Source organism: Podarcis erhardii (genome assembly GCF_964252035.2).
Source record: "Podarcis erhardii genome assembly, chromosome: 5".
Classification (NCBI taxonomy): Eukaryota; Metazoa; Chordata; class Lepidosauria; order Squamata; family Lacertidae; genus Podarcis; species Podarcis erhardii.
In genome coordinates this window covers 8108728-8135259 of record NC_138509.1, presented here as the reverse complement: position 1 = coordinate 8135259, position 26532 = coordinate 8108728, and the positions used below count along the sequence as shown (strand labels likewise).

Genomic DNA, 26532 nt, shown 5'->3' with positions numbered 1-26532 from the left:
AAAGCGAGATGAGCGCCGCAACCCCAGAGTCGGTCACGACTGGACCTAATGGTCAGGGGTCCCTTTACCTTTACTATATTGGATGCTTGGCAGCAGAGTTTTCCTAGCCAGAAGACTTTTATTGTAAATCACCTTGGCAGGGCTCTCTCCCCAAGGGATGCCTTCTAGCATCCTCAACACACTTGATTTGCATCACCATCACCTAATACAGCCCTATTACTATTTTTACAGAAATATGGAGCGGCAGAAGGAAGGCCTCTGAGTGATCTCAGGACAATGGCAAAAGCTGCAGGGGAGCAGTGTCCGTCTTTTACACCTCCTGGAGGAGAAACACTTGAAGAAGTAAGCACTACTTTTCGTAGTGATTTGTTGTCCAGTATACCTGGCTGTCGTGCAAAAACTTTTCTATACAGTGTCAGTAGCATATATCTTCATACTGCAAGTCTAGCCTTTATCTCACCAGAACTATTATTTAGTGGAATTTGCCTAATGCCACAGAGTGGTAGCATCTCTGAAGGGTCTCTAGTTGCCATTCAGAGAAGTTGGTCTGGTTCAGAAATGTACTTAGCCTCAAAGAATGTGGCAAAAGTATAACATATACCAAAATGCTTAGGAAGATGAGCTCTATCATATACAGAAAGTCACCCCACAAGGTCCCTTTTATGGTTTGTGTGCATGTTTTTCGCTCTTTTGTATGCAAGTCAATACAGTCGTACCTTGGAAGTTGAACAGTATTCGTTTCGGAAGTCCGTTTGACTTCCATAAACTTTCGGAAACCAAAGCGCGGCTTCTGATTGGCTGCAGGAAGTAACCGCAGAGTAATACAACATGTGCCACAACTAGAAAGCAACTTAAGATTGCATGTAGCTGGCACTGTGTGTTGCAGTGCAACCAGCCACCCTGAAAGAAAAGTTCGCTTGTTTTTTAAGTTAACTTTTAAAAAGAAGGAAGGAGGGACAGGTGATACAGGGCCTGGCAGAAAAGAAGGAAACAGTGCCCCTTAATAAGGTAAAGCGTTTTTGAAATAATTTGCAACCACTTTACACTGTCCTTCCCCCTTGCATTAGGTAAAAGCACGTGGCAAGGATTTTTTTGAACACCTTTGCTGTCTTGTTGCCCAAGAAGCATGTCCAGAAAATAAAGCTGAAGCAGAAGGAAGTAGCACAGAAATGGCAGGCGGAAGTTCTACCAGCTCATTGACCAACCACCATAGCAGACTGGAATTTAATTCCGACCGAGGTGCTGAAATACTGGATGCCAACATACTGGTTGTGAGTCATGGGGCATTCATGAGAAGCTGGGTGGGCTATTTCATTTCCGACCTGGCGTGCACTTTGCCAAGTGCTTTGTCAAAGACTGAGCTGTCTTCTGTGAGTCCCAATACTGGAATTAGTCGGTTCAATATAACACTAGAGATGAGAGAGGACAGTAAACCTAAAATCCACTGCGTCTTTCTTAATAGAGATGATCATTTAGGTGAGAAGATGATGGCTGGGAACATGGAGCTCTGAAACATTAAAATCACAAAGCTTATGTATGCAGTCTGTAAAAGCATATTTTCTTTGAAAGTATTTTAGTGGACTAGCCTGTTGGAAGGCAAAGGTCTTCTTACTCAGGAGGGAAAAAAATGAAGTTGATTCAGTTTGGAAAGTTTGTAGCAACTGCTTATTGGTAGCATGCCATGCCATACAGCCCAGTATTGCATAAATGGAAAGCAGCGCTTGGTTACTCATATACGCGGCTGAAATTACCTTAACGTTTTAGCAAGTGCTGCAGTATTAACTGAAAACGTTCTATTTGTGCACAGAGAACTCTATACGGTTACCCCATGTATTTACCGGAGGATTATTTGTCAGTGGTGGCTCTTCTGCAAAGCAAGGTTCACCCTCTGGAGCCATTTTGACCCCATTCTAAACATGGCTGCTTGTTTCAATATGCATGAAGGAGCATGAGCAAACATGGAGCGGGGGCCTCGTATTTCCTCCCACCGCCCTGCTCTTATTTCTGCTGCATGAAGACTTAAAATGGCTAAACCTGGATACGTTTGGTTCACAGCAACTTGTTCACTGTAGCACTCAGATGCGTAGCCCAGTTCTACAGAGAGCCGTGCCATTCTGATGCCCTTGAGCATGCATTTTTCCTCTGCTGTGTGAACATTTAATTTGTATAAATAAGTAAATGATTGGATTTCATTTTATTTTGTACTAACTCACTTTAAGACATTCACGCCCTGGCCTTTTGTCAGAAAGGCTCTCAGAATGGCAAAAATCAGTATTGAGACAGTCCCTGTCTTTGGGCTCAGAATCTAAAAAGACATGATACACGAGGAAAAAGTAAGGGGAGGGAAGAGGGAAAAGAAAGCTCCAGCACAAGTTCCTCTTGTCTGGAAGAACAACAACTCCTGCCCAGCGTCGGAGACGTTCTGGTTGCCTTGCCTTTGATAAAGAGCTACACCCCCACCCCAAATTGTTTCTTCCAGGAGCAGATCCAGGAACAGAGTTGGTGACAATGCATAGTGTCCTCATGTGTTTTTGGAATCTGATGGTTATGTAATGTGATCTTGACATGTTGCCTGTCACAACTAACATTAGATGAAGTTGCAGGCTGCAGAGATTAGGTGGGTGTGTTATATACAAAGGATTAACTGGAGACCTCTAGGGCCAGTTGCCAGCCCAAGAGCAAAAGAGCATTAGTGCACTTTTTGAAAACAGACCAGTGCCACACCCAATCCACTGCAAGCGCTTCAATCCCCCCCCCCCAATTTAGTGTCCCAGGACCAGTCGTGGTTCATTCTGGGTGCTTCCAACCAGTCACTGCTGCCTCCGAAGTTCTGTTCTGAGACAGAGAAGCTGGGAGAAGTTTAGGCAATGCTAACTCGTATCCAAGGTGGTAAACAGTGGAAGGAGTAGGTCAGCAGAAAGCAGGTTTGTCGCTTGCTTTGGTTTAAAGCAGGAGCAGGGAGCCATGAGAAGACCTTTTGGTGGCTGGGCTGGGCGAATAGGACTTCCTTTCTCTTAGAGCTCAAGTGCCCCCTATGCCACCTCCTGTCTACCCCACCAGCCCCAATCGACACCAGGGCCTACACACAGTGGAGAGAATACATCCTCTTTCCTCTGCAAGCAGTTGTCTTGGATAGTTCACACCAGTGGACCCAGCAAATTTCCCCCAATGTTGCATCTTAGTGTAGAGCACCTGACACATAATGCTATGTCCTTTAGGCCCCTTTTCTCTATTTCTGCTTTTTCAGATGATAGTAAAGGTATTTACATGACTACCTCCTATCAGTGAGGGGGGTGGTGGCGGGAGAGGTTTAGTGAAGCACTTCATTGCTCTTCCAGTGGCCCAGATACAAACAGCTCATTTATTAAGCGAAATAAGGTTTGAAATAAGAGTTGCCATCTCCTTTCCCTAAGCAGGTTTCTCCATCCTTTATGGGTTTGCCAACTTCTGTTGGCTACCACTGCTTTTCTAGCTGTAGCAACGAATGCATTTTTGAAAAAAGATGGAAGAAGTTATGAATTAGGGTTGCAACTAACCACAGCGCATTATACGATACCAAAACGTATCAGTGTTGTCTAAATGATTCACCTGTTAAGTGCGCAGTTGACATGGAAAGCATTTAACACAACATGTTAAACCCAAAGATTTTTGTTAATTAAATCAAAATAGCGCTGTCCCATTGATTCACAGCAGTCAGTAATGCCTCATTGAGAGGGCATTATTTCAACTTCATGGCACGCCCCCCACCTCGAAGAGCAAATGAAAATCTGAATTAGATTTATCTGACTTACAATTGGCATGTCTCAGATATCCCCTTCCTAGTAAAGGAGCATGCATTTTGCCCTATACTGGGAGATAAAAATCATGCTTCTCATTTTAAGGGAGATGTAGAAATGTCCTCTTTCAGTCTTTTTTGATATAACCAGTGTGTTTCAGGAGATGTGTGTGCTAAATTTCAGTTTGCCATGTGGGTTGCACATTCTGGTGTACACAGCAAGTCCCCTTCTAGGGAGAGGTTCGAAAAGTGTTCCGCTTTTGGACTACATGTGTACCAAATTTCAGTCCTCCCGCTCCCATGGAAATACCATAATTTCAATATCTCCATTTGCATGGATGAGACCCACAGAAATAGGAATCAAGTCTAAGGAATTTTACATGCACACATACACACTGCTTGTCAACCCCCTGCCATTCCCCCGATATCGACTCCCTAGAGATTACCCTTCCCACCCCATGCAACTAGGGAGCTCATTATTCACCCAACCATTCGCCTTCTGAAGCCAATTCTTCTCTTCTACAGTCCTACTTTGCACCGTCCCTGCTCCTTTTGTGCAGCCCCCCTGCACACAAACAATGCCCACACATTGCAGCTAAGCACCTTTTTCACCTTCCACCCAAATACGAAGCCTGCATCCCTTCCTATTCTTCAGACCCCTTCATGTCGCTGCTTTCGACTTCAGCCCCACTTCCCCCTTTTTTATAACTCCCTTTGCACTGACTTTTTCCTTCTTCTTGCTTTTCTCAACTCTTTTACACACATCCGCTCTTCTAGTGTGCAGCCCCCTTTTCACACACCATTGGCACCTTCACTCCTTTTCCCCTCCCTCCTCCTTGCTCACAGACCACCTCCAGTTCTGTGCCTCCAACTCTCCTCTATTCTGCAGTCCCCTTGGCACATGCACTCCAATCTGATGTATGTATGTATGTATCTTTAAGCTGAATAGACTCTTAAGGCTGTCAGCTCAAGCAGAGAATGTTAAGTTCAACTTTTCAATATTGTACATGTATGGATGTTTGCTTGTTAATAAAGAATCTGTTCTACATTGAATCTGGAACTTCCTGTTATAGGCGACACACGGTACCAAGAGTGAAATCCATGATTGTGGGAAGGTATTATGGAATATTTGAGGGCTCTGCATCCTTTATCTCTCTCACATGATGCCGCTCAGCCATGGAGGAGGGAGAAGTTTAAACAACAACAACAATAATCTTTATTACAGTCCAGAGACCCAACAAATCGTTACAAAGTAATACACAATTCATACAGCCTACCTCCAGGTTAAACAAGCATTTTGTTCAGAATATAGGGATCATTGGTTCTTGCAACCACTGATAAAAACTTTGCCACTGCTAATGTTCTAGCATTTGTCCGGTCTTCCAATAGGAACCTGACATAGTGAGCCTCTGATTTTCCCGGGAAAGGTACCAGCAAGGGTAGTATCAGTTCAGCCCTGGCTTGCTCGTATTTTGCGCAGTGCAATAAAATATGTCTTATGGATTTATACGATCTGAAGAGAATGTAGTGTTGATTTTTGTGCACAGGCATGGTCCTCACAATAAACGGATTTGTACTTGTCTTATGGAATCGATGTCTTGAACACACGAGCAAAGTCTGTCCTGGTAGGGAACTCCTCTCAACCTGCCATCCAACACTGCAGAAGGAAAGACGTTTAGTCTGGCTTTGGTGAAAAGCCTTCGATAGTTTGGTACTGTCAGGTTTTTAATGTAAGATGTTAACTTAAAGACATACCCATATTGAACTCCTACTGCCGGCGGACTACAGACTGCGTGTGATTGAGATCGCAAGTCACTGTGTGCATTATCCCACAATCTTTGCTTTAACATCTTTTGGGCGCCTTCATAACCCAGGTAATACAGTTGAGGGGGGTGACAGACCAATAGAGGTGGCTTTTTTAGCCATGATTTTCTGCTATTTGCTGACAAATTCCTCATTGGTCAGCTCCCCCCCTCCCACTTTCAGTGTTTCTCATTTTCACTGTTCACCCAACAGCAGACGTTTGAGTAAAGTAGAGTAGAGCGATCAACCAGTTTTAAAAAGGAGAAATAGCAGAGATGGGTACAACACAGAAAGTTAATTAATACAACAGAACCCAGCTCCCTTCTCAGGGTCCTCAAACCTTGCTTTAAACTGCCACCACTGCTTGCTCACTCTACTCAGACCTCTGCCACTGTTTAAGATTATCACTTTCCCCCTCCCAGTTTTCTCCGTTCCTGCTTATTCAAACCTCTGATGTTATTTAAAACCGCTATCCCCCTCTGCATCAGTGTCTCTCCCTTCTCATTCCCATGCCATGCCCACAGGTTGCATTCTCTTTTACTCCCTTATGTCACCCTGACTTCGTGCGAATCCGGGATTGTGATGCAATGCCACAAATCCTCCAAGGGGGGGCTGCCTGATGACAGCATTACATTTTGATGTATATAGGATGGAAAATCATTAGGACTAGTTATAGGCTGCCATTGTAGGATCAATGCTAACTAGAGATAGGAAGGCCTGGGGGGAAATGGGGGGGGGGGCCTGTCCCGTCCCCGTTTTTCCCCAAAGCTATTTTTTCCTGGAAAAATTGAAAAAAAGTGTGGAAAATATTCCAACTATATCAAACTTCCTTTTTTTCCAGAAAAAAAAGGCTTTGGGAAAAACTGGGGCAAAGCTTGGGTTTTCCCCAATTTTTCTGGGTTCCCCCCCCAGACCGTCCCATCTCTAGTACTAACCTGAGAGAAAGCTCAGACATGGTAGGGAGTTGGGCTTTGCCTGCACTTTTTGCTATATAGAAGGTTGTAGCTGATCTACAGTTTGACTCTGAAACTGGAAGTAACCCCTCACAAGAGAAAAATGTCTGGAATACAGCTAGGGTGTGTTAAAGTAACAGATTGGGTGGAAGAGTTCCTGTCCATCCCTGCTATGCTTTGTCTCCCCACCTCTACTTTATAAAGGTTAGGCTGGATCAGTACTAGAACATGCAGGTACATGCAAGGAGTCAAACCCAGATCTGTGTCTCTCAAAAATTTGGCTTCTTCAGGAGTGATGCATCGCTCCTGTGACTCCAAGTGTAGAAAGAACAGAATTGCCCGTCGCCAGTAACAGCTGGTTAGAAGGTATCAAGGCCAGTGCGGTACGTGATGCAAAGATGTAAAGGATAGCTTCCTTTTTTGCTAGGCTTACAAGGCCGTGTTCATATTATATATTTAATAATAATAATTTATTTATTTATATCCCGCCCTCCCCAGCCGAAGCCGGGCTCAGATCACAATCACAATCAATTAATTGAAATGCATTCTAAAATCAATTCATTCTAAAATCAATTCAAAATCAAATTAATGGCAACCATTGGGCTAGAGTTCTGTGAGGATTACCAAAGGAGGGAGTCAGACTGTTCCTTGGCCAAAGGCCTGGTGGAACAGCTCTGACTTGCAGGCCCTGCGGAAAGATGTCAAGTCCCGCAGGGCCCTAGTCTCTTGTGACAGAGCGTGCCACCAGATCAGGGCCACGGCCGAAAAAGCCCTGGCTCTGGTTGAGGCCAGCCTAACCTCCCTGTGGCCCGGGACCTCCAAGATATTATTATTTGAAGACCGTAAGGTCCTTCATGGGACATACCAGGAGAGACGGTCCCGTAGGTACAAGGGTCCTAGGCCATATAGGGCTTTAAAGGTTAAAACCAGCACCTTGAACCTGATCCTGTACTCCACCGGGAGCCAGTGCACCACTAAGATACCACTTTACGTACCCATGATGTATTTTCAATGCTTTAAACGTGTGGTGTGACCGTGACCCCAGGACCTTTCAGTTACTTAATTCTCGTGGTCCAGTTGGATGCCCTGGCTCACAGCTTAGGATTCATTACATTGGATAGGCTTGGAAAGGGGCATTTTTAAACCACAGGAGGAAAAAAACAAACAAGGCATGATTTATTTCTCAGAAAGTTTATTTGTATTTTCATTACAAATTGGAAATGGTGGGTATACATAATAATTATAAATATTAATAAATACTCTAAAATGCGGTAAAGAATTCAAATAAATAAATAAATAAATAGAACAACATAAAATGCATTAAACCACATTTTCCCTATTAGCTAGGAAACATCCAGGGGCTATTTTTTCAACAATTCCCTTGTTTGGGAATAGGAATATCCAACTATGGAGAAAGCCATGTTACATTTTCCAGTGATGTAAGAGTCCTGTAGTTTTAATAGTCTGGGAAATAATCATTCACAACAGGGAAAGCATACATTGAAACCTCTTCTTTATACCATCTTAATAGTGCTAGGCAGGGAGCCAGTCTTGCGGCTTGGTTAATTGACAGCATAATATCAATGTTTCCTTAGAACTGAGCATTGGGGCCACAATCGCACATACTTCTGTGGGAGTAAATTTCATTGATTACAGTGGGACCTACTTCTGAGTAAATATGACCATGATTGTCTGGCACCCTTATCCTAAGAACAGGTCAGCAAAACTGTCTTGTTATTAATAAGGTCTAGTATCTTGAAGAGTTCAGAGTTCAGTGCAAACAAAAAGCCATTCTGAAAAGCACTATTATAATGTGCTAAGGAAAAGTGTGAAATTCTCCAGCGTATTGTAGGTTTATTTTCCAACTTGCACTTTCAAGAGATTTGAAGAAAGGAAGAAAATCAGCTTGAAGTGTTGAAGTACCCCATGGGAGCTGCTGGGGCAGCTTTTGCAGAGATGAACAAAATGTGTACATCAAATGTGGAGAATCTGGGTTTGTTTCACTTATATAAAGGGTGGCATCCAATTAAGTCATACTCGGGAGCCTGCCCACAGAAATCTGTGGACTTGACTAAAGTCTACAGATTTCAGTGTTTCTGCTTCAAGTATGACAGTTGGCCATAAGTCAAAGAGCAAGGGATATGTTAACAGATTTTAAAAGGTGGGTGAGCATTAAAACACGTAATTTTTAACTTGCGGTCTGAGGTGATACTGTCTCCTCTAAGAGCTCTGGCATATAATTCTGCTGATCATGAAGCTTGGCTTGTTTCTTAGAGGTCAGCAGGATTATGTAAGTTGAAGGAAATATGTTCCATTGTGGTAGTATTAATAACTTGCCCTCTCTTCACCCTACACCAGAAATTCAGATCTTGAAAGGCTACAAAAACATTAGGGCTGAAACAAATGTATTTGCTTTGTATCTCTGCCCCCTCCCCATACACTTGCCAAGTATTATTAAAACCCCAGACAGATGTTTATTTCTATTTTCTTCATCCATGGCTTATATGGCTTATATATTCACACACAGCTTCAGTCAAGAAAAATTTGGTCCTTGCAAACAGAACCAGGCAGTCAATTTGCTACGTTTCCTGGTTCCAATTCAGCTGTAGCTGAAGTTGTTCCAAGTTTTGCTCTGTTTCAGACTTTAATGGTTTAGTAGCCAATCTGCCACGCTTACACTGCTTCATTTCCTGTGGGAATATTCAAATAATCCCTTACATTATGGCAATAATTTGCGCAGGAGAGAAGCATATTCATATTTGTTAGACTGTATTCTGCTCTTAATCAAGGGACGCGGGTGGCGCTGTGGGTTAAACCACAGAGCCTAGGACTTGCCGATCAGAAGGTCAGCAGTTCGAATCCCTGCGATGGGGTGAGCTCCCGTTGCTCTGTCCCAGCTCCTGCCAACCTAGCATTTCGAAAGCACGTTAAAGTGCAAGTAGATAAATAGGTACCGCTCTGGCGGGAAGGTAAACGGCGTTTCCGTGCGCTGCTCTGGTTTGCCAGAAGCGGCTTAGTCATGCTGGCCATATGACCCGGAAGCTGTACGCTCGGCCAATAAAGCGAGATGAGTGCCGCAACCCCAGAGTCGGCCACAACTGGACCTAATGGTCAGGGGTCCCTTTACCTTTTACCTATTCTGCTCTTAATAAGTGATGGTTAAACACAGTGCACAATTCTAGTAAAAGTTGCAGCATACTAGAGGAGAGAAGTAAGGGAGGAAAACAAGTGATGTATTTTACACAGGATCAGACCATTGGTCCATCTTACCCCATGCTATATCTATCTACCTGTCAGGCAACAACTCTTGGGGATACTGGACATTACAAAATTATCCTTCTAAGTGCTAGGCATGTGTTTGAGTTATGGCTGCTTCCAAGACAAGTTCTCAACATGAAGCTGCCTTATATTGTCAGACCATGGGTTATTCTGATTCAGTACTGTTTAGCCTCGAGTTGCCATATTTCAAAATGTAAAACCCCAAAAGTTGCCGAGGTGTTTTTTTTTATAGACAAAAACGCCTAAACATTCCAGAATTAAAAATATATATATAAATTATTTCTTAAACCCTTATTCTAAACTGATACTGTGAACTGTATCAGTGTCCTAAAGCATTTTTTCAAATACTTTAAAATAATTGTTCAGATTATGTCCTCGTCAGGACAGAAAACAGGTTACTGTTACAGATTGGTTCAGGTTTTGATATCAGTCCTAGGGCTTGAAAACCACCTGCTGAACGTTGCACCGTTGGGGTCTCCATTTTCGGCCTGTGAATCATCTACATCATGATACGTGGATGATTGTGCCTTTGGGTTGTCAGAGAGGTTTCCGGCTGATATGATGCTGCCACAGGGATCGGCGCTCGCATTTCTCGTATGTCTGCTAGGTTTTGGTGTGTTGAATTGGACTAAAGGAATTTCGTTCCTTCTGGCCAAGAATTGGGAGTACGGTGGTGGATTCATACCGGGGAATAAAGGTTGCTTAGCTTTTCCTAGGCTGACGAGATAGTTGTACTTGGGAGACTGGTAGACATCATAGCCATTTTCCAGGGTCCAATGTCTGAAAGTGCAGTCCTCAGAACTGAAGAAGTGCTGAAGGAAGAAACAAGAACCACAATCACAACAGTATTAAAATCTGAGTGGAAAATGCTCATCAAAATTCTCTGCTACAGATGTTGAATGGTGTCCGGGTTCTTACCACATATTTGGTATGTCTAAATGTCTTTACGATACTTGATTTCAACATTTTATATTTTAGTATTTTTAATTGCATGTGCAATGGAATTAGCATTGGCATTATTTTATAGATAACAGTGTGACTATTTGACAGATTACAGCTTGTGAGATGTTTGGTACCTTCGAAAACATTCACATCTAAAACATTTGAACTCGTGAGTTATTAGTCTTTCCCATTGCATAGTCAATGGTTCTTTGTTTTTACTGATTTTTTTCTCCAAGTGATAACCCTTCTACCTTTACCAAAAATAACACAAAATAAAAAATAATTCCAGATTCTGCACAGAAAAATACCACATTCAAAACAAATAAAGTTTGGGGGGGGGGGAATCAGAAATCCAAGGAAGCAGAAAAGTGATGAAATCCTTTTTTTTAAAGTGTGATAACTAAGCTTTATCAAATGGTTATATGTCCCGTGATAAGGTAAAAAATGTAAAGGGACCCCTGCCCATTGGGTCCAATTGTGACCGACTCTGGGGTTGCAGAGTTCTTGCTTTATTGGCCAAGGGAGCCGGCGTACAGCTTGCGGGTCATGTGGCCAGATGACTAAGCCGCTTCTGGCAAACGCTGTTTTCCTTCCTATCTACTTGCACTTCAACATGCTTTCGAACTGCTAGGTTGGCAGGAGCAGGGACCAAGTAACGGGCGCCCACCCCGTCGCGGGGATTCGAACCGCCAACCTTCTGATCGGCAAGTCCTAGGCTCTGTGGTTTAACCCACAGCGCCACCCCCGTGATAAGGTACCATTTAATAAATGGAGACCTGCACTTTTTTTGCAATGAATAAAGATATAAGGCAGGGGTGAGGAACCTCCATCTCATGAGCCAAATGTGGCTTGGCAGGGGTACCACTTTCGCCCATAGAACTATTCCTTGCAAACAGTGCCCAGCTGCCCTGGCATCTTCTTGCACAGAGGTTTGCATTTAAACCACTGCTAAAATGGAAAGGAAAAGCTCCTTTTTAGCAGCAGTTTCAATAAAACATAGACAGGTGGACTAGACCACCCACTGGACAATTATCCGATGTCATTATGTCATAAGGTGATGGATAGATGGGTTGTCTTAGGTAAAGGTAAAGGGACCCCTGACCATTAGGTCCAGTCGTGACCGACTCTGGGGTTGCGGCGCTCATCTCGCTTTATTGGCCGAGGGAGCCGGCGTACAGCTTCCGGATCATGTGGCCATCATGACTAAGCCGTTGGTCTGCAGGGGAAGAGACAAATAAAGATGCTTCCCCTCTTGCCTGCCCCAAAGCTTCTCCATCCCTGATATAAAGCAACATACTTTGATCTGAAATACTTGTTGAGGAACATGCAGATTGGCAGTTGTTTGAGTGATTGCCAAGATTGTGTGCATATTTGTGCGTGGAAAGAGAGTCCACATCTTCCAGGTTTGGCGGGTGGCGCTGTGGGTTAAACCACAGAGCCTAGGACTTGCCGATCAGAAGGTCGACGGTTCGAATCCCCGCGACGGCGTGAGCTCCAGTGGTTCAGTCCCAGCTCCTGCCAGCCTAGCAGTTCAAAAGCACGTCCCAGCGGGAAGGTAAATGGCGTTTCCATGCGCTGCTCTGGTTCGCCAGAAGTGGCTTAGTCATGCTGGCCACATGACCTGGAAGCTGTACGCCGGCTCCCTCAGCCAATAAAGCGAGATGAGTGTCGCAACCCCAGAGTCGGCCACAACTGGACCTAATGGTCAGGGGTCCCTTTACCTTTACCTATTCTTAGGTTAACAGCCTCACAGTTATGTATAGCCCAGGGTTTCACAATATCAAACCGAAGAGGGCTAATTGTGCAGCCCTCTGTGTTGTCTTTAGCACAGGTGTGGCATGCCGGTGGTGTTGTGCAGGCAGAAAGAAATGTGGGACATCCTTCATAAATCATTGTGTCTCGTAAGAACTGCAGGGGCTTGAAGGAAAACGATATCCCAGGCATAAGCGAAAGGGTAAAGGACAATGGTTTCCTTAGAAGTGCAGCAGAACTGGCTTATTGCATCTCCAAGTTATAGAATCACACTTTGGCTGTTGTGGCACGTGGCACCACTTGAAAGATGCCAGAAAAATTCATATGAGAACTCACCGATCCAAAGATATTGCCATTAATATCCATACAGAGGAAGCGCCCAGTTTTTACGCCATTTATCACCACGTAGCCTGCACCTTCAGATTTGATCATCAGGGCACCTGAAATTTATATGGTTAAAGATTAGAAGATAATTTAATGCCGTAAACCAAAGATGACCATCTGGTGGCCACAGGGCAAGATCCTGTCCCAAAGTATTAAGAGTTATCTGGCTAACCCTTCCATTTTTTTAGTTGAGGTATGGCAAAAAAGCTTGCCCACAATTTTAATCGGAAGAGGAAAGTTCTAAGAAAAGATATGTATTCTGTCATGGTATCACTTCATTTGGAATTTGGTTTACAATATGTATGCTAATATTTATATGTAATGCTATTGAAATATACTCAGAGTCGCAAAGTGATTTCATGCTCTTTATTCAGCTCATAGTGGTGAGGAGGAATGAATGAAAGTCCCCTCAAAGTATCTGCTTTATATACATTATTTACACAATGGGCTGCACATGATTGGCTAATTCCGGAATTCTACTGTAAGCCAATCAGGTTGTGGATTCACTTCAATCTGGAGCATAATTGGGTGGTTCCTGCCAACCAATCATACTGCTGCATTGTTCTAGGACCAATCAGACTGCTGCATTCTGAATCCTATTGTTCTAGGACCAATCAGACTGCTGCCTTTTGGATCCTATTGTTCTAGGACCAATCAGACTGCTGCAGTTTGGATCCTATTCGACTCAGTACATAACAGCTATACTTCTATGCATGCTGAAATGTGCCGTACGAGGAGCTGGCCAATTGGCAAACCAACTCTGTGTTACAAAGATGACTGCAAATGTGAGATTAAGGCTGGCAGCATTAACCCTGCCATGTGGGAATCCCTTGCAGATGACCGCAGTGCCTGGAGACAGGCAGTCAAGTCATGCTTCTTTTTTTTTAAAAAAATAAATATTTATTCAGGTTTTAAAACATTACAAAAAAAGAAAAGAAACAAAACACAATACAGAAAAACAGGACATTTCCAAGAAAAAATGAAAAGTAAAAAAGCAGAAAAGGAAAAACAGATAAAAAGGAAAAAAAATAATTAGAAAATACATACAATCAAAAAAGAAAAAGAGAAAAAAAAACAAGTTAAACCTTTACATGATTTTTTTTTCTATGACTTATTTCCTTGACCACCTCACACCTCCCCTCTTTGTTTTCTAGTTCAAATAGATATTTCAGCAAATCCTCCCTCTTTGTTTTTATCCTAATAATTTATCTTAATATACTGTGATTTTCCATTCTCTCTTTCACCAATTAGCCATCCACTTTTACTTTATTTAATCTTATTTCTCATTAAAACTAATATATTTAAACTTGTTCTCTTAAGACATTTCCCCTAAGGTCATAAAAATTCCATTCCACGATTTCTCCATCTCTCATTAGAAGCATTTTTTTTTTAAAAAAAAATAATCTCGATATATACACTTTAAATTCCCAATTTTCTTTCACTGTCTCCCCTCCCCGGTCTCGGCCCGTACCAACAGTTCCATCAGCTTACAACAGTCCATCAACCTGGAGATCTTAAATCCGAGGCTCTTAAGTCATGCTTCTACAGCAGTGACCAGAAGAGAAATGACCACTGGGAAGAGCGCAGAGAGAATAAGCATTTGCAGCAGCACATCCAGGCACCTTCCTCTGCCCCGACTGCAACAAAACATGTCTCGCCTACATCCCATCTCTACAGCCACAGCAGGCACTGTAACCCGCCAACAGTTTGACCTCACTCCCAAAGGCACACTCCTCCATTGTCTCCTGAGTCAACTTGGTTATGGAGTCAGAGCACTCAGTATGTACCCCCTAATCAGCATCCAGCTCTTGACCGTCTGAAGAACAGAACAGCCCCCAAGGCTATAGGACTGCAATGTGGAGCTTCTGTAAACGTAAAGGGTAAAGGGACCCCTGACCATTAGGTCCAGTCGTGGCCGACTCTGGGGTTGCAGCACTCATCTCGCTTTATTGGCCGAGGGAGCTGGCATACAGCTTCTGGGTCATGTGGCCAGCATGACTAAGCCACTTCTGGCGAACCAGAGCAGCGCACGGAAACGCCGTTTACCTTCCCGCTGGAGCGGTACCTACTTATCTACTTGCACTTCAATGTGCTTTTGAACTGCTAGGTTGGCAGGAGCAGGGACCGAGCAACGGAAGCTCACCCCGTCGCGAGGATTCAACCGCCGACCTTCTGATCAGCAAGTACTAGGCTCTGTGGTTTAACCCACAGAGTTTCTGTATCTCCACCCTAGTTAGTCCTGGCAGGTCTCTGAATTTGGCCCATAAGGACATTTTGAGCAAACCAAACCTATTGTCAGTCTAGATCTCTTTAAGTGCAAAGATTGTAGAGGAGGGTCTCACCTATCTGTCAAAAAAACCCCTAGCAATTCACACCAATGACATTTCAACAAAACATTCCCCGTAATAGGGTTGATGGTATATGTTATGAACTGCCCTGTGTTCTTCAGATGAAAGGCGGTATACAAATGGAATGTATGAATGCATGCATGCATGCATGAATGAAAAAAAATGGCCCACAAAGGGCAGCCTCTCCCAGCTGAGAAGAAATAAATAAAACACTCAACCTGCTTTTAAGAGTCTGTTTGGCGTTTATGTTGCGTTTAGTACAATGGTACCTTGGTTGTCGAACTTTATCTGTTCTGGGAGTCAGTCTGACTCCCAGAACTGCTGGAAAGCGAAGGCACGCCTTCTGATTGGCTGCAGGAGCTTCCTGCACTCCAGCAGAAGTTGTGTTGAACGTTCAGCTTCCAAAAAACGTTTGAAAACCGGAAGACTTCCAAGTTTGCAACATTCGGGAGCCGAGCCGTTCAACACGCAGAGTACGACCGTATTGCATTCTTGGGTTGTGTGTCTTCTTGCAATATTTATAAGAAAGTGTGTTCTAGATATATTTTGACAAAGTAAATAAATAAGGAAGAACATGGAAGGTTCAGATCAGATAGCTGATAGCCATACTCAGGTTGAACATCCACTCGTTTCATGCAGGTCCCCTGCAGTTTGAGAAATGCCCCAGCAGTCCCTGAATTGAAATTTTTTCACATAAATCATAAGATCCAAAATAAAGATATAAAAAATTAACATCAACAACTCCCACCCCCAACAAAAACCCCTAAACAATACCTTTGCCCCAATCTGTGTATGTGTGTATGCTTGAAATGGTAAAAACATTCTTCAAGAAGCCTCCCTAGATTTGGAAAATCTAAGTAACTACTGGTCAGTTGCCAATATCCCCTTCTTGGGCAAGGTTTCTGAGCAGGTGGTTGTGGACCTGATCCAGATGTCTTGCAGGAAACTGATCTTCTAGATCCATATCGATTGGGGTTTAGGTCTGGCTTTGGCACAGAAACTGCTTTGTTCACCTTGTATGAGAACCTCTGTCTGGAGAGACGTGGGAAACGTGTCCTTGTTAATTCTCAGCCTCTCAGCGGCTTTTGATACCATCAACTATGGTATCTTTCTGGACCGATTGTTTGAGCTTATTTTACCAATCCTGGCCCGACTGCACTGGCTGCCGATTAGTTTCCGGGCCCAATTCAAAGTGCTGGTTTTGAGTTATAAAGCCATAAATAGCTCAGGACTGCAATACCCAAGCCTCTCATGATATGAACCAGCCCAGACCCTGCACTCATCCTTTGGGGCTTTTCTTTGTGTGCCTCCTTCTGTCAAAACCAGGCCTAAACCCCAGTTGAAATGGATCTAGAAAACCAATTTCCTCCAAGCCCCCTGGTCTGGAGACAACACGAGAACAGCCCTTTTCTGTCGTGGGTCCCCGCTTGTGGAATGAATATTTCCACTTACAAAATATAGGTTCTAATTTCCCCTAAAAATTTGGAAAATGTAGATGTGCTCAGGAAACGCTCCCTGTCCTGTATGCAAAGCTGTGCTTCAATTTCTCTGCAGTGAAAGGAATGAATAAATCCGATTCTGTATATATTTGAAATTTAAGGCACGATGCAGTTGATGTTTATTTTTTGACTGAATCGTGCTTTTAATTAGAGCTCAGTTTCTGGTTTTTCTTAATGGAAACAAACCATGGGCACGTTCTCTTTGTAATGAGTCTGCCACTTTTATAGATATTGAAATATTAAAGCTCCATATTAAACATTAGGACTAGAGAGCAGCCCTGGGCTTCATGTTTCTCCACCTAAAATGGGATTAATAGTGGACTGGATAATGCAGCTGTCACAATAATACTTCTAGGAAGCCACTAACAGCAAATGAAGGCAGCCCATTTTCCCTTGTTTATTCCCAGCATTCTTCCTCTGGAAGGGCAGGATGGTGGGGAATGTCGTTTTAGGTCACATTTTTATTGCAAACCTCTGCAATTCGCACCTTACCAAACTATACACAAACTCAAAGAAATCTGCCCTTCACAATCCGTACTTCTCCAAACTTTGCAACACAGTTCTCCAAGCAAATAACGTGCACAGAAATGCTTATGTTGTCATTGATTTATTTCGTAAAGTTTATACGCCTTTCGATTGTAAAAGAAACAGAACAAAACCCCAAAGCAGTTAGGGGTTTAGTTTCCATAAGAATGCATAGATGAAATGAAAATAACATACAGAAAGGAATCGTGTTAGGCATAATTGCTTGGGGAAATGTGTGGATGGGGAGAAATGCAGATTAAAATGCTGACAAATTTTCACCAGGACTTTATTTTTTAAAATAGGCAAGCAACGTAGTAATGCGGTGAACTGAATTTATTACTGGAAAAATGAGAAACTGAGAGACACATCTCCCCCTTCCCTCAACCTTTCAGTGGTACTTACTGTAAACGGTTTGGTGAGGACTTCCATCCACATGGCCATTGGAGTTGATTTGCAGGTGGAAGCTGTTTCTTGCTGTGGACGTGTACAGGTGCAAGAGTCTGTCTGTGTTTCCCCAGTTCTGGTTGAGTAGCGGCGAAGCGTTGGGAAAAGCAGTAGCTGTCTTCCAGCCACACGCGGCCAGCAGGATGAACCTCAGGAAGCTGCAGCGAGTGACTGGGCACATGGCTCTGCTTTCTTAGTGGCTGAAACCTGAAACTCGATCCGTTAATCTGTTCCTCCCTTCGCCTGTGTCTCCCTCTCCTTTAGAGTGAATCTTCAGATAGACTCCCTACAATTTTTGCGCAGCTTTATAAAGGGCAGCTGTGTGACACGGGATCCCTTTTGTTTTGTAATAGCAATATTTTGGGAGTGTCCTGAGACCTCAACAAATCCAGGCGGGGGCAAAGAAAAAAGGAATGCATGTAGGTTTCTTAGGGGAGGTTACGCCGCTTCCAAAGTAAGCTTTTGGGCACTAATGACATGTTCAAATGTTATCTGGAAAAAGCCTCTGACATCACAACGCTTCCCACTGGTGGGATCAACCCATTCCTTTGTAAAGGAAGGATATTTTCATTTCTCCCCACCTTTCCGTGCAGCTGATTCTGTAAATATGTGGTGTCAGACACAAAATCTGAATATCTTGTTAGACCCTTTTTGACACTCTGCTATGGCCCAAGGCGGGACGCGGGTGGCGCTGTGGGTTAAACCACAGAGCCTAGGACTTGTCGATCAGAAGGTCGGCGGTTCGAATCCCCGCGACGGGGTGAGCTCCCGTTGCTTGGTGCCTGCTCCTGCCAACCTAGCAGTTCGAAAGCACATCAAAGTGCAAGTAGATAAATAGGTACCACTCCGGCAGGAAGGTAAACAGCGTTTCTGTGCGCTGCTCTGGTTTGCCAGAAGCTGCTTAGTGATGCTGGCCACATGACCAGCTGTATGCCGGCTCCCTCCGCCAGTAAAGCGAGATGAGCACCGCAACCCCAGAATCAGCCACGACTGGACCTAATGGTCAGGGGTCCCTTTACCTTTATGGCCCAAGGCACTTCCAGCAAACCATCATTTGAACCATTTATGAGCTAGGAAGCTGATGTCCTCAAAGGGGCTAGACATATGGGTATTGGCCTCTCTATATCCTCTAAATCAGAGAAGAGTGGGCTACCCATCCCACCTCCCCACTGCTGGTGGATTCACGGTGGTCCCCTCAGTCTCCCCCTTGCTCTGGAGCAGAAGCAGGCACCAGATCATCATGCTTCTCAGCAATTCCCAGAGCCAATCAGTTGGGCAGCTGAGAAAGGGGATCCTCCTGCCTTTCTGCCTACATAGGTGTGAGATGTGTGTGTATCCAAGCATATGCAGCTTCTCACTCACCATCCACTACCAAGTAGGGCCCTTGGTGCCAACAAGATTTCCCATTCCTGCCCCTGTGGGTGTCTAGACTCTGATGAGATGGAAATGAAGCAAAGAATCCAGATGAGCAATTGGAACGTGTACATTGGAGTTTTCAACACCCTAAGACCTTGCTTCGTCTGCAACTTGTCCTCTTCAGCTGTTCTGGACACAGGAGGACAAAAGTGTGGGGAGATGCTCTCATCAGCCCTGCCTGAAATGTCCCCATGCGCACTAGGCCTGCCATCCCACCTCTGATCATCTGTTGGCCCTCACCTGAAGAGGACTTTAGATGGATTAAGAGAAAAACCTATTCTTGCCTATTCTTTGGTCCTCTGTTGCAGGGATAAGGAATCTTCTGTCCAGCTGAGGAGTGCATCCCTGCACAGGTAAACTTCTGGGAACTGCCTGCAGGTGACCAAGGTTAGAGGCAAAAGCAGGCAGGGCAAGAAGCAAAAAGGAGTGTGGCAAAGGATACTGTTTTTACCTTGGTACACTTGGCTGCTTTCCACTCACACACCTCTCCGTTTTCCATCAAGGCAAGTAAAAGATGTATCACAGTTGAAGGACGCATTCCAAGTAGCCCAAAGCACTCAAGGAGGCCATTAAAAAACTAAATGTCAATAGTGAGCTGGGAATAGTGAAGGTGTGGAAAGTTAAAGGTGCATGGAGACTTTGCTGCCCGATATGCTACTGCACACATCAAAACTACACTTCTTGAAAAGACACAAGAACGGTGCCAATTAGATCCAGACTTGTGGAGATTACACTTCTGTTCCATTCAGATTTGCTTTTTTATTTTTTTAAGAATATCACAGGGAAAATAGGGGTGCAATTTGATGACATAAGCCGAGTGCTGCCCAGTTGGCACCTGTAACCTTGAAATTATAGCTTTCTCTGTGTGTGGTTGTTTTAAAAAGTTCTTATGTAAAGGTAAAGGGACCCCTGACCATTAGGTCCAGTCGTGGCCGACTCTGGGGTTGTGGCGCTCATCTCGCTTTATTGGCCGAGGGAACCGGTGTTTGTCTGCAGACAGCTTCCGGGTCATGTGGCCAGCATGACTAAGCCACTTCTGGTGAACCAGAGCAGCGCACGGAAACGCCATTTACCTTCCCGCCGGAGTGGTACCTATTTATCTACTTGCACTTTGACGTGCTTTTGAACTGCTAGGTTGGCAGGAGCAGGGACGAGCAACGGGAGCTCACCCCGTCACGGGGATTCGAACCGCCGACCTTCTGATCGGCAAGTCCTAGGCTCTGTGGTTTAACCCACAACACCACCCGCGTCCCTAAAAAGTTGACACCCTCAATTGTTTTTAAATGCATTTTGGTTTGGTTTTTAATTGTATTGTTTTATTACTGTGTTGCTTTCTGCCGTGGTCTCCATTGGGAGGAAAGGGCAGGATGGGAATTTAAACAAATAGAAGCACTTTTAGATGTTTTGGGGTTCAGGCGGCTGGGAACATTCCCTCAGACTCCTATTTGTTTGCTGAATTTTGTAACTGTAATAACTAGATAGGTTTCAGCTGCATGGGCTCTAGCAAAGCTAGAAGCTGCCTATCACATGTCACTATTACTAAACATTTACACCTGAATGTTTGGAAAGCCAAGGATCCTCAGGTAAGCAAACTTGCACAGCAGCAATGCTCAGTTTTGCACATGAGAAACACATAGGTTTAGAGAAAGTAGCAGGCTCTGGAAATCTTCAATAGCAGAGAAGGTAAGAAATTATGCCTTATGATCCTCTCATTTTCTGGCATTTTTCACTTCAAAAGTGTTGCTTTCTCCCATCTAGTTCCCTCTACATCTTTTTCAGTGATATAGATTTTCTTTGGTTAATGATTGTTTGAAGAACTGTTGCACCTTTTATTTCCATATTATGGGAAATTTATTTACATGATGTTGTAACTAGAAATCTTACTTTTCTCTTTTCTGGAGTGGGATTTATTTACTGTACTTTCTGAGATGTCATTTTCATTTTTCTGGCTATGTCTGTATATTCTTAAGTTTTTAGATGATGAACTTGACCAGTTTCAATTTACCAGTTTGATGAAATTTAATATAATTATTAACTGAAAAGGAAGCGAACAGAGCTCACAATCCCTTCCCCCACAAAACCCCTCCTGGCTCTTTCTGCCTTGCTTTCTTTCATTTCAGCAACCTAATTCTGATTTTCAGATTCTCATCTTGTTTTTGTTAAACCATTGTGAATCAGAAACTCTTACTGAGGTGCTGCAAATTGTATGAGTTCTGCCATTGCTTCCCATTATACATTCTGCCCACCCATAAAATAGAAAAAATTGAATATTGTAAATTGTTAATATTGTAGTAGAAAACATGGCAGACCATGGGAGAAGGTCATTTCCCCCCAAACATGCTTTTCCAGGCAAAATTGGCATGTTTGACATTTGAAGTTATGATACAGTCCCTGGGTATCTGATGGCTGAAGAGTTTTGCACTGCAAACCAATGAAGTTTAACACACCAAACACACACCAGTGATAGATCCTGATTCTACAGGGGTGCAGAACACCAGTAAAGGTAAAACGGTAAAGGACCCCTGGGTGGTTAAATCCAGTCAAAGGTGACTATGGGGTTGCGGCGCTCATCTCGCTTTCAGGCTGAGGGAGCCGGCATTTGTCCACAGACAGCTTTCCGGGTCATGTGGCCAGCAGGACTAAACCGCTTCTGGCGCAATGAGACACTGTGACAGAGTGCACGGAAACACAATTTACCTTCCCGCCGCAGCGGTACCTATTTATCTACTTGCACTGGTGTGCTTTCGAACCGCTTGGCTGGCAGGAGCTGGGACAGAGCAACGGGAACTCACGCCATCATGGGGATTCGAACCGCCGACCTACTGATCAGCAAGCCCAAGAGGCTCAGTGGCTTGGTGGGAAAGTGTTAACAATCCCAGACAACACACACACTGATTTTAAAAGGGGGAAAGTTTGACAGCAAGTGCTGGAGGAAACTATTGGGAGTCCCATGGACTGCAAGAAGATCAAACCTATCCATTCTTAGGGAAATCAGTCCTGAGTGCTCACTGGAAGGACAGATCCTGAAGCTGAGACTCCAATACTTTGGCCACCTCATGAGAAGAGAAGACTCCCTGGAAAAAACCCTGATGTTGGGAAAGCTGGAGGGCACAAGGAGAAGGGGACGACAGAGGACGAGATGGTTGGACAGTGTTCTGGAAGCTACCAGAATGAATTTGACCAAACTGCGGGAAGCAGTGGAAGACAGGAGTGCCTGGCGTGCTTTGGTCCAGGGGGTCACGAAGAGTCGGACACAACTAAACGACTAAACAACAACAAAGACCTTCAAAGTCACCATATGGCAGCGGAGTCTTTAAACAAATTTACTTTAGCCTTGTAACTTAAGCAAACACAGCTTAGCAAAGTTAGGACAGGCAACACTGACCCTAGGAACATTTCCCAAAATGCATGCCATGAAACATGGGTAGGCAAACTAAGGCCCGGGGGCCAGATCCGGCCCAATCGCCTTTTAAATCTGACCCACAGACGGTCCAGGAATCAGCGTGTTTTTACATGAGTAGAATGTGTCCTTTTAAGTAAAATGCATCTCTGGGTTATTTGTGGGGTATAGTAATTTGTTCATATATTTTTTATCCAAAATATAGTCCAGCCTCGCACAAGGTCTGAGGGACAGTGGACCGGCCCCCTGCTGAAACAGTGTGCTGACCCCTGCTGTGAAAGATCCCTGTTTGGATGAGGGAGAAAATACTTTGCTTCTGTGCCAGGAGAAATCTTGGGGGACTGGTTAGGAGTTGTACCGATAAACGCTATGCTTGGACTTGCAGACAGATTCCAGTTCTTTATGAATTAGAACTTTGCTTCTTACACTGATATACAGAAACATTTAAGATTTCGCCTGTTGTTGAGTTGTAACAATGTACAGTAGGGGGTGACCCTCTCTTACTGCCCTGAAATCTCCTTAATCTTATCTGAAGTCTGTAAGCGTGATCCTCATAACATGGAAAAGTTAGACTCAGCCATCAATCTCTGATTTTTGTGTATTCTCTGGCTACCTTTTTTTTTCTTGCTGTAATTCAGTGCTTTTAAAAGCTGTGTGCTGGGCAGAAATTCAGTTGTTACATTGCTTCTCCATGCCATAGCAAAGGCTGGACCTGTGGAATTTCTGCCTCTGTTGAAGAACCACTCCCTGAAGAGGAAAAGCTGGAAAGCCTTCGCAGTAGTCTTGCGTAAGATTGCAGCCTGGGTTTGTACCTCATGTTCTCACCTTTAAGGGCAAAGAGAGGTGCTGTCATTTACACAGGTGTCCTTTTGGAACTGAACCATGGGTGTTGGAACGCAACAGGCTTGTACACAGGTGTATGTGCTTATCTGGGAGCGTAAACTGGCACAGTGGGGCGGATGTAAACAATTGGTACGACGCAAAACATCCATACAAATTTGGATTTATTTACACTGGCATAAAAACACAAGAACTCCCTTGACTCGAGTACTTTACTTCTCAGGCATTTATTTCCGTGGACTCGCTGGGTTCAACGGAGGTCTCCCATAAAAGCACAAATTGCATATATATATATAAAAATCCAGGATGAAGCAGAATATATTGCCCTCTCGCAATTGATCTTTTCACAATCCACACAGGAGAATCCTGCCTCCAACTATAATCTCTAAAAGAATAAGGTGACTAACAGTACAATCTTATGCATGTTTTCTCAACAGTGAATCCCAGTGGTGCTTACAAACCACGTAAGAGGCAGGATCACAGCCTAAATTACGTGTTGGGAATAAAATTATATTTATTAGTACAGTGGTGCCCCGCAAGACGAACGCCTTGCAAGACGGAAAACCCGCTAGACGAAAGGGTTTTCCGTTTTGGAGGTGCTTCGCAAAACGAATTTCCCTATGGGCTTGCTTCGCAAGACGAAAATGTCTTGCGAGTTCCTGCGGTTTTTTTCCCCTCCCCCCCTTTTTCTAAGCAGCTAATCCGCTTATCAGCTGATCTGCTAAGCTGATAAGCCGCTAAAAGCCGCTAAACTGCTAATAGCGCTAATCCGCTAAGCTGTCAATGGGCTTGCTTCGCAAGACGAAAAAACCGCTATACGAAGAGACTCACAGAACGGATTAATTTCGTCTTGCGAGGCACCACTGTATTTAAATTATTGTCAACAGAAGAGGCGGGGAAACAAGTTATTCCTTTTTATGTAAAATACATGGGTGAGACAGAGGAAAAGCAACACAATTCAGCTGAATCTGATGTGCTAGCGAGGATCAGTGCTGGCCTGGGGTGGTCTTTCCTTGACTACCACGTAGCCTTTGCACTTCTAAGACTATGAGAAGTCTTACATGGAGCTGAAGGAGACATTGGGAAGAGTGATAACTGTCTTCCACTTTCCCTTGCTTTTCAAAGCACAGATCCAATTCTTCTAGAATTTGCACAGATCCCTTGGGAAAGTGAAGTGTGTAGGGATTCACTTAATGTCTCAGGTCTTAGGGGAGCAGCAGAAGGGACACATGGCAGCCGTGCCCATGGCATTCTCTCAAAGATCCAAATGTCCCCATGGGCCTAAAAGGGTTTCTAACTCCTGTTGTAGGCAGTGTAGGAACCTTACCTGCCTTACCGCAGGTCAAACTGCTCACCCAGTTAACCCTGTGTTGTCTGCTTCAGCATGTCTGGCCGAGGTCTTTGACATCTTCTGCACCTTCATACTTTTTTAATGGAGAAACGAGGGATTGATGTTGTAACTTTCTACACAGAGAGTTTGTGCTATTGACCCTAGTCTTCTTTGGCAATCACTTGTAGCCTAGTAAGGTTGTCTTCCACGAACACAGTCTTAACAGTTACAGATAGGTAGCCGTGTTGGTCTGCCATGGTCAAAACAAAATAAAAAAATTCCTTCCAGTAGCACCTTAAAGACCAACTGAGTTAGTTCTAGGTATGAGCTTTCGTGTGCATGCACACTTCTTCAGATACACAGTCTTAACAGTGAGTCCATAAGTAACTGTGGAGGCCAATTCTGGATCCAGACGTCCTTCCACAGTGGGGACATAGGTTTCCAGACAGGAGTTGATCCTGGTGAGGGTTTGCCAAAGAAGATGAAGAAGAAGTGCTATTGTCCCTAGTAATGCATAAACTACTATCTACTGTCTTCAGTCACCGATGCAGTAACAACTAATTGGACAACAGAGTCTCATCAGTCAGGAATACTGTTCTTTAAAATGGGAAGGAACTGATGAAGAAACAGTCAAACAGGGACTTTTTCATAGAATAAAATTAAGGTTACTGAACATAAATTTACATAAGTATTCTAAGGATAAGCAGGACAGTTTTATACTTGGGATGGCTGCATTAGGACTATCAAATCCTGGCTTAAAAAGCCAAGATACGCATGAGGTTTGTGCACCAACCCACAGCCCCTGTGACTCTCACATCATGCCTCATTTCGTTCCTCAAGGAAAACCAGGAAGCCCCAGTTAACCATAGCTTCCTGTTACTTTCAAACCAGTTAACAGCATTCCAAAGCCAGGATTCAAAAGCCAACTTTAAATGATCCCTTCATATTTCCGCTCCTTTGGAAGCCATTAACAATAGTTTTCTGGTTTGGACATAACGGTCTTCCTTGTTTGTTTCTCTGCTCACATAGGGAAGAGCAAAGGGACTTCATGTAAGCACACAGAGCTCATGCACATCCTGGATTATTAACAAAACTAAGAAATTAGTTTATATAATTTCCAAGATGAATAAATGTCTCTGGATAGTCAGAAAGATTTTGAAGGGTGAGCATTTTTAACAGAAAACAAAAGTCACCACTGTTCCTTTTTAGCATCCTTATAATCATGGGATCTAGGAAGTACATGAGTATGTGAGTGGAAATACGAAGGTGGGCTGTTTATTCTATAGCAGTTATATTCCAGGAATAATTACAGACCAAGTCAACAACATGTACTGTGGATTACGCGTGCATTTCTCACCGCAGATCTTAGTCCAGAAGTTGTTAAATCACACATCCTGCAGTGGCTGTATTTGGGACAGCCTGTCTTTGTCATGCGACCCACACACAGAAAACATCCTGGCTCAGCTTAACTTCATGAAACAAATCAAGTCAACACAATCCACTGAGGCTTAAATCCACAATATAGGCAATGCCAAATCTGTGGTCTTTTTGCATGTTTTCCTTGATCTGTGGAACTGTTACCTTAGAAAAATTCCTGGAATGCTATTTGCGGCTTTGGAAAATAATAAGAGGGGATACTCTAGTAAGACAGAAAGTCCAACGTATCGTTGGGGAAGACTGCTTAGCTGAATCGGGGTGTGTGTGTGTGTAAGACAACACAATACATTATCAATAGTTAATGCAGAGGTTTTCCTCCTTGTTGAGTCCACGGCTCCCTTGACCTATTGCATACTTTCTGCAAGTCCACTGTGGGGCTCAGGAGCCTAGTTATGTCACCTCTTC

General features: G+C 43.8%; 2 protein-coding genes across 4 annotated transcripts in view; one reads left to right on the top strand and one right to left on the bottom strand.

Annotated features, from left to right (window-relative positions):
* TIGAR (TP53 induced glycolysis regulatory phosphatase) overlaps positions 1-19449 on the top strand; it is a 28990-nt gene extending 9541 nt beyond the window's left edge. The window contains exons 5-7 of one of the 3 annotated variants that reach the window (XM_081861040.1): positions 232-342; positions 1068-1271; positions 19429-19449. In XM_081861040.1, the coding sequence (XP_081717166.1) occupies positions 232-342; positions 1068-1271; positions 19429-19434 (321 nt within the window). In that variant the 3' untranslated portion in view covers positions 19435-19449. Of the gene's footprint in view, positions 1-231; positions 343-1067; positions 4829-19428 lie in introns of those variants that run through there. The other 2 variants (XM_081861039.1, XM_081861038.1) reach the window with 2 other exon arrangements.
* On the bottom strand, positions 7707-18547 carry FGF23 (fibroblast growth factor 23). The gene is made up of 3 exons (XM_081861050.1): positions 17663-18547; positions 12841-12944; positions 7707-10622 (listed from the first exon to the last, which is right to left on the bottom strand). The coding sequence occupies exons 1-3, from the start codon at positions 17883-17885 to the stop codon at positions 10224-10226; spliced, it is 726 nt and encodes a 241-aa protein (XP_081717176.1). The 5' UTR covers positions 17886-18547; the 3' UTR covers positions 7707-10223.
* Positions 19450-26532: the final 7083 nt, after the last annotated feature.